Genomic DNA, 8397 nt, shown 5'->3' on the forward strand with positions numbered 1-8397 from the left:
CTGCTGCTTGGTAGAACAACACGAGAGGTAGAGTCAGTTAACGTCTGCTGCTTGGTAGAACAACACGAGAGGTAGAGTCGGTTAACGTCTGCTGCTTGGTTGAACAACACGAGAGGTAGAGTCAGTTAACGTCTGCAGCTGGGTTAAACAACGAGAGGTAGAGTCAGTTAACGTCTGCTGCTTGGTAGAACAACGAGAGGTAGAGTCAGTTAACATCTGCTGCTTGGTTGAACAACACGAGAGGTAGAGTCAGTTAACGTCTGCAGCTGGGTTAAACAACGAGAGGTAGAGTCAGTTAACGTCTGCTGCTTGGTAGAACAACACGAGGTAGAGTCGGTTAACGTCTGCTGCTTGGTTGAACAACACGAGAGGTAGAGTCAGTTAACGTCTGCAGCTGGGTTAAACAACGAGAGGTAGAGTCAGTTAACATCTGCTGCTTGGTTGAACAACACGAGAGGTAGAGTCAGTTAACGTCTGCAGCTGGGTTAAACAACGAGAGGTAGAGTCAGTTAACATCTGCTGCTTGGTAGAACAACACGAGAGGTAGAGTCAGTTAACGTCTGCTGCTTGGTAGAACAACACGAGAGGTAGAGTCAGTTAACGTCTGCTGCTTGGTTGAACAACACGAGAGGTAGAGTCAGTTAACGTCAGCTGCTTGGTAGAACAACACGAGAGGTAGAGTCAGTTAACGTCTGCTGCTTGGTTAAACAGCGAGAGGTAGAGTCAGTTAACGTCTGCTGCTTGGTAGAACAACACGAGAGGTAGAGTCAGTTAACGTCTGCTGCTTGGTAGAACAGCGAGAGGTAGAGTCAGTTAACGTCTGCTGCTTGGTAGAACAACACGAGAGGTAGAGTCAGTTAACGTCTGCTGCTTGGTAGAACAACACGAGAGGTAGAGTCAGTTAACGTCTGCTGCTTGGTTAAACAGCGAGAGGTAGAGTCAGTTAACGTCTGCTGCTTGGTAGAACAACACGAGAGGTAGAGTCAGTTAACGTCTGCTGCTTGGTTAAACAATGAGAGGTAGAGTCAGTTAACGTCTGCTGCTTGGTTGAACAACACGAGAGGTAGAGTCAGTTAACGTCTGCTGCTTGGTAGAACAACACGAGAGGTAGAGTCAGTTAACGTCTGCTGCTTGGTTGAACAACACGAGAGGTAGAGTCAGTTAACGTCTGCTGCTTGGTAGAACAGCGAGAGGTAGAGTCAGTTAACGTCTGCTGCTTGGTAGAACAACACGAGAGGTAGAGTCAGTTAACGTCTGCTGCTTGGTAGAACAACACGAGAGGTAGAGTCAGTTAACGTCTGCTGCTTGGTAGAACAGCGAGAGGTAGAGTCAGTTAACGTCTGCTGCTCGGTTAAACAGCGAGAGGTAGAGTCAGTTAACGTCTGCTGCTTTCTGAGAATCACTGGGCTAGAAGAGCAGGGCGGAAGAACAGAGTCATATGGTGACGGCAATGCAACTTTCTGAAAGACGGTGTTTCTTTAACTATGATGCAAACTAAATGACGATATTTCCAGACCGCATGCATGGTGGATGGATTAGAAATACAAGTGAAAATATATTTTGGGTCAAATTCCCCTTACTTTTCATTAGGTGAGCAATGTTAAATATTACAAATTGATTTGTTAATTACTTTGTTATTTTTTAAACTGCAGCGATAATGATACATTTCACCAGAAATAACACCAGACCAGCAACCACAGAGCGCACACACACACACAGAGAACACACACAGACCGGTTGGCCTCTCACCTCGGTGTCTCTCTCCATCTCAAGCCCCGCCTCCAGTAGCCTGGCCTCAAACTCCTCCCTGATCAGCACCATCTCTCCTTCAGCTGGGTCCGCCTCTAATTCCACCTCCACCGCCAGGTCCACACACACCTCCCCGTCCCCCGCACTCCGCTGCCCGGCTGCACATCCCAAACCCCCCTGCCCTACACCCCCCACAGGACCGGAGAGGGGGGAGCTACCATTGGAGATGACAGAGAGGCGATGAGGGGGGTGTGGAGGGGCAGAGAGATGGTGCAGCCGGTCGCCACCCCTCACAGAGATCTGTTTGCGTTGGTAGAACACCAGAACATAGTCCACCTTCCTCCGGCCATCTGAGAAGAACTGACAAGAACTTTGGCCATCCTGGGGGGCCGCCAGTCCAACACCCCCTCCCTGGAGGAGAGGAGACAGACAGGGGACTGGTCAGTCACTGTTCAGTAGGGCAGAAGTAGCTAAATTCAACAACAACAACACCACAAATCTAAAACAGAGATGAACACACCCCTCCCTGGTTCTGAGGAGGGTGAATAGCAGGTCAACTTTATTGAAAGATGCAGAAGTTGTACAGTACCAGTCAAATGTTGACACCTACTCATTCAAGGGGTTTTTCTTTATGTTTTATATTTTCTACATTGTAGAATAATGGTAACGACATCGAAACTATGAAATAACACATCTGGAATCATGTAGTAACCAAAAGAAGTGATCAAATCTAAATATTTTAATTCTTCAAAGTAGCCACCCTTTGCCATGATGACAGCTTTGCACATTCTAGGCTTTCTCTCAACCAGCTTCACCTGGAATGCTTTTCCAACAGTCTTGAAGGAATTCCCACATACGCTGAGCACTTGTTGGCTGCTTTTCCTTCACTCTGCGGTCCAACTCATCCCAAACCATCTGAATTGGGTTGAGGTCAGGTGATTGTGGAAGCCAGGTCATCTGATGCAGCACCATCACTCTGCTGTTCCTTCACTCTGCGGTCCAACTCATCCCAAACCATCTGAATTGGGTTGAGGTCAGGTGATTGTGGAGGTGGAGGCCAGGTCATCTGATGCAGCACTCACCACTCTGCTTTTTGATCAAATAGCGCTTCCACAGCCTGGAGGTGTGTTTTGGGTCATCGTCCTGTGGAAAACAAATGATAGTGGGACTAAGCCCAAATCAGATGGGATGGCATATCCCTGCAGAAAGCTGTGGTAGCCATGTTGGAAATGAGGTCGCAGTTGTAAATGAGAACTTGTTCTCAACTAGCCTACCTGGTTAAATAAAGGTGAAATAAAAAAATAAACATTCAGTCTCCTCTGAACTGCAATCTGAGTGCAGTTAACTCTAATGAACTTATCCTCTGCAGCAGAGGTAACTCTGGCTCTTCCGTTCCTGTGGCGGTCTTCATGAGAGACAGTTTCATCACAGCACTTGAAGAAAAGTTCAATGTTCCTGAAATGTTCCGGATGAACTGACTTTCATGTCTTAAAGTAATGATGGTCATTTCACTTTGCTTATTTGAGCTGTTCTTGTCATAATATGGACTTGTTCTTTCACCAAATAGGGCTATCTTCTGTATACCACCTCTACCTTGTCACAACACTACTGACTGGCTTCAAACACCTTAACTTTTAAGAAGGCTCACCTGTTAATTGAAATGCATTCCAGGTGACTACCCCATGAAGCTGGTTGAGAGAATGCCAAGAGTGTGCAAAGCTGTCATCACGGCAAAGGGTGGCTACTTCGAAAAATCTCAAATATATGTTGATTTGTTTAACACTCGTTTGGTTACTACATGATTCCATATGTGTTATTTCATGGTTTTTGTCTTCACTGTTAATCTACAATGTAGAAAAACATTTTAAAAAATAAAGAAAAACCCTGGAATGAGTAGGTGTGTCCAAACTTCTGACTGGTACTGTACATAGAAATAGCTTATGTAGAATAAGGTGTCAGGTCTGAATACACACACACACACACACACACACACACACACACACACACGATTCAACAAATCAACTCATCATCACGTTGACTTGTGCAATCAGGTGTTAGTGCTGGGCTGGAACGAAAGCCTGCACTCCCTGCACAGGACCAGGGTTGGAGACCACCCTGTATCTATACAGGACCAGGGTTGGAGACCACCCTGTAACTATACAGGACCAGGGTTGGAGACCACCCTGTATCTATACAGGACCAGGGTTGGAGACCACCCTGTATCTATACAGGACCAGGGTTGGAGACCACCCTGTATCTATACAGGACCAGGGTTGGAGACCACTGATGACCACCCTGTATCTATACAGGACCAGGGTTGGAGACCACCCTGTATCTATACAGGACCAGGGTTGGAGACCACCCTGTATCTATACAGGACCAGGGTTGGAGACCACTGATGACCACCCTGTATCTATACAGGACCAGGGTTGGAGACCACCCTGTAACTATACAGGCCCAGGGTCGGAGACCACCCTGTAACTATACAGGCCCAGGGTCGGAGACCACCCTGTAACTATACAGGACCAGGGTCGGAGACCACCCTGTATCTATACAGGACCAGGGTTGGAGACCACCCTGTATCTATACAGGACCAGGGTTGGAGACCACTGATGACCACCCTGTATCTATACAGGACCAGGGTCGGAGACCACCCTGTATCTATACAGGACCAGGGTTGGAGACCACTCATGACCACCCTGTATCTATACAGGACCAGGGTCGGAGACCACCGTGTAACTATACAGGACCAGGGTTGGAGACCATTCATGACCACCCAGTATCTATACACGACCAGGGTCGGAGACCACCCTGTAACTATACAGGACCAGGGTCGGAGACCACCCTGTAACTATACAGGACCAGGGTCGGAGACCACCCTGTAACTATACAGGACCAGGGTCGGAGACCACCCTGTAACTATACAGGACCAGGGTTGGAGACCACTGATGACCACCCTATATCTATACAGGACCAGGGTTGGAGACCACTCATGACCACCCTGTATCTATACAGGACCAGGGTAGGAGACCACCCTGTATCTATACAGGACCAGGGTTGGAGACCACTGATGACCACCCTGTATCTATACAGGACCAGGGTAGGAGACCACCCTGTATCTATACAGGACCAGGGTAGGAGACCACCCTGTATATCCACACGACCAGGGTTGGAGACCACCTTGTAACTATACTGGACCAGGGTTTGGAGACATCCCTGTAACTATACAGGACCAGGGTAGGATACCACCCTGTTTCTATACAGGACCAGGGTTGGAGACCACACTGTAGCTATACAGGACCAGGGTTGGAGAACACCCTGTAGCTATACAGGACCAGGGTTGGAGACCACACTGTATCTATACAGGACCAGGTTTGGAGACCACTGATGACCACCCTGTATCTCCACAGGACCAAGGTTGGAGACCACTGATGACCACCCTGTATCTATACAGGCCAAGGGTTGGAGACCACCCTGTATCTATACAGGACCAGGGTTGGAGACCACTCATGGCCACCCTGTGTCTATACAGGCCCAGGGTTGGAGACCACCCTGTGTCTATACAGGCCCAGGGTTGGAGACCACCCTGTGTCTATACAGGCCCAGGGTTGGAGACCACCCTGTATCTATACAGGCCCAGGGTTGGAGACCACCCTGTATCTATACAGGCCCAGGGTTGGAGACCACCCTGTATCTATACAGGCCCAGGGTTGGAGACCACCCTGTATCTATACAGGCCCAGGGTTGGAGACCACCCTGTATCTATACAGGCCCAGGGTTGGAGACCACCCTGTATCTATACAGGCCCAGGGTTGGAGACCACCCTGTATCTATACAGGCCCAGGGTTGGAGACCACCCTGTATCTATACAGGCCCAGGGTTGGAGACCACCCTGTATCTATACAGGCCCAGGGTTGGAGACCACCCTGTATCTATACAGGCCCAGGGTTGGGGACCACTATTGACCACCCTGTATCTCCACAGGACCAGGGTTGGAGACCACTGATGAGGTTATATCAAGGCTGGTAATGTAGGGTTAAATAATTCAGCAAGACCTTTTAGATGAGAGGTTCTCCTTGACAGTATAAATGGAGGACAATCTCTACAGTAATAACCAGCCAGGCGAAATAAAATACTCTATAACAAAAACATGTTGTCAGTTCACATGGAAAGTTTTGCAAACGTACGTACTGGGAAAGGCTTTGGCATGTCATAACAAACAAACGCAGGAGCAGAATCAACAGTTAGCAGAAAGTCAACCGTTTGCGGAGTTACTTACAGGAATCTTGTCTTGGCTGGCGTATTGATGCATTCTGTAGCGCTACAAACACAAACAGGAGAATAAAGGAACGGTGTCGTTAGACCGAGGGTAGAATAATAACGGAATAGTAGCAGGAGCTGTACGCGCAGAACTCATCATTATCAGCACGCGCATCTCGGTAATCCGTCAATTTGGGGAGCAAAGCGACGCGCCTCTCACTTGGCAGGGGACTCAAGATTAGTAGGCTATGACCTACACACATGTTTCATCTAGAAACCTATCAAACTATAGTCTACCTGGAGCTCCCCGTGGATTAATTGGGCTATGAGTCTGACCTACAGGTTCCGTCGATACATCCGTCTGTTGATTCTGACTGCGCGCGTCCTCGGAAGTTTGGCACACGCTCAACTGATGTTCACCCAGGTGCGTTGATTGGTCGATGCTCCCTGATAAATTACGGTAACGAGGAACCAGTGGGAACAACCGGGCTCACAGGTGAGGTGATACTGATGGTTTCTACGGCGACGCGCTCAGGGAATTAAAGTGGAAAGCACTGTCATGCACGAAGAACGCATATTAATAATTGTTGTTTTTCATTACAATGAGACCGAAAAATACTACGACCTTCAAATAATGAGCAGTAGGTATCCACGCCTCTTGTTGGTGTTTATTCTTCATTAAAAGTATGTATCCACGCCTCTTGTACGTGTTCATTTTTCATACATGACAGCGCTTGCCATGTTCCTTCCCTGAGCGCGTAACCGTAGAAACGTTCCAAGTATCAACACACCTGACAGGCTCGAACGCTTTTAACACTGTCAAATGAAATACTTTTTATAGTTGAGCTATTTCGTTTTAATGTTTCTCCAACACGGTATTCAGCAAAATAAGACCGTTCAAACTGTTCCACTGAAATCATCTGATTGGACAAACACCGATATTGTTGATTTAAAACACACACACATATATGCCTCTGACAACTTTTTTCTGTCCAAGTCAATCACTGCTCTTAAATCATGTCCATACTGTATGTGTCAGCTCCTGTAGGGAGTCTATGTCCCGACCCAGACCAGGACCTGTAGAGCCCAGGGAGATGTCCCGACCCAGACCAGGACCTGTAGAGCCCAGGGAGATGTCCCGACCAGGACCTGTAGAGCCGAGGGAGATGTCCCGACCAGGACCTGTAGAGCCCAGAGAGATGTTCCGACCAGGACCTGTAGAGCCCAGAGAGATGTCCCGACAAGGACCTGTAGAGCCCAGAGAGATGTTCCGACCAGGACCTGTAGAGCCCAGAGAGATGTCCAGACCAGGACCTGTAGAGCCCAGAGAGATGTTCCGAACAGGACCTGTAGAGCCCAGAGAGATGTTCCGGTCCAGACCAGGACCTGTAGAGCCCAGAGAGATGTTCCGACCAGGACCTGTGGAGCCCAGAGAGATGTTCTGACCCAGACCAGGACCTGTAGAGCCCAGAGAGATGTTCCGACCAGGACCTGTAGAGCCCAGAGAGATGTCCCGACAAGGACCTGTAGAGCCCAGAGAGATGTCCAGACCAGGACCTGTAGAGCCCAGAGAGATGTTCCGACCAGGACCTGTAGAGCCCAGAGAGATGTTCCGACCAGGACCTGTAGAGCCCAGAGAGATGTTCCGACCAGGACCTGTAGAGCCCAGAGAGATGTTCCGGTCCAGACCAGGACCTGTAGAGCCCAGAGAGATGTTCCGACAAGGACCTGTAGAGCCCAGAGAGATGTCCCGACAAGGACCTGTAGAGCCCAGAGAGATGTCCCAAACCAGACCCAGATCAGGAGTACCAGGCCCCGGGTCGAACAGGGCATCACTGTGTATGGACGATGACTCGCTGACAGCTGTGGCCACCCTGCAGCCACTCCATGTTCCTGCAGACACACACATCATAGAAACCTAGTATACACATCACATTATCCAATACACACACATCATAGACACCTAGTATACACATCACATTATCCAATACACACACATCATAGACACCTAGTATACACATCACATTATCCAATATACACACATCATAGACACCTAGTATACACATCACATTATCCAATATACACACATCATAGACACCTAGTATACACATCACATTATCCAATACACACACATCATAGACACCTAGTATACACATCACATTATCCAATACACACACATCATAGACACCTAGTATACACATCACATTATCCAATATACACATCATATTGTGCTATACACATACTCAGTTACACAAAACATCTAACATCACATTATCCAAAACACACACTCAGTCACACACAGCAGGATCATATATCCTACCACATTATGGAACAGACACACAGCAGGGTCATATATCCTACCACATTATGGAACACACAGACACACAG

The 8397-nt window shown here is 48.2% G+C and overlaps 1 protein-coding gene across 1 annotated transcript in view; it reads right to left on the reverse strand.

Annotated features, from left to right (window-relative positions):
* ano2b (anoctamin 2b) overlaps positions 1-6141 on the reverse strand; it is a 128117-nt gene extending 121976 nt beyond the window's left edge. Inside the window, exons 1-2 of the mRNA XM_064962388.1 lie at positions 6029-6141; positions 1750-2160 (exon numbers count right to left, since the gene is read on the reverse strand). Coding sequence (XP_064818460.1) covers positions 1750-2160; positions 6029-6061 — 444 coding nt within the window. The 5' untranslated portion in view covers positions 6062-6141. The remainder of the gene's footprint in view (positions 1-1749; positions 2161-6028) is intronic.
* Positions 6142-8397: the final 2256 nt, after the last annotated feature.

Source organism: Oncorhynchus masou, unplaced genomic scaffold (genome assembly GCF_036934945.1).
Source record: "Oncorhynchus masou masou isolate Uvic2021 unplaced genomic scaffold, UVic_Omas_1.1 unplaced_scaffold_540, whole genome shotgun sequence".
NCBI classification, from domain to species: domain Eukaryota; kingdom Metazoa; phylum Chordata; class Actinopteri; order Salmoniformes; family Salmonidae; genus Oncorhynchus; species Oncorhynchus masou.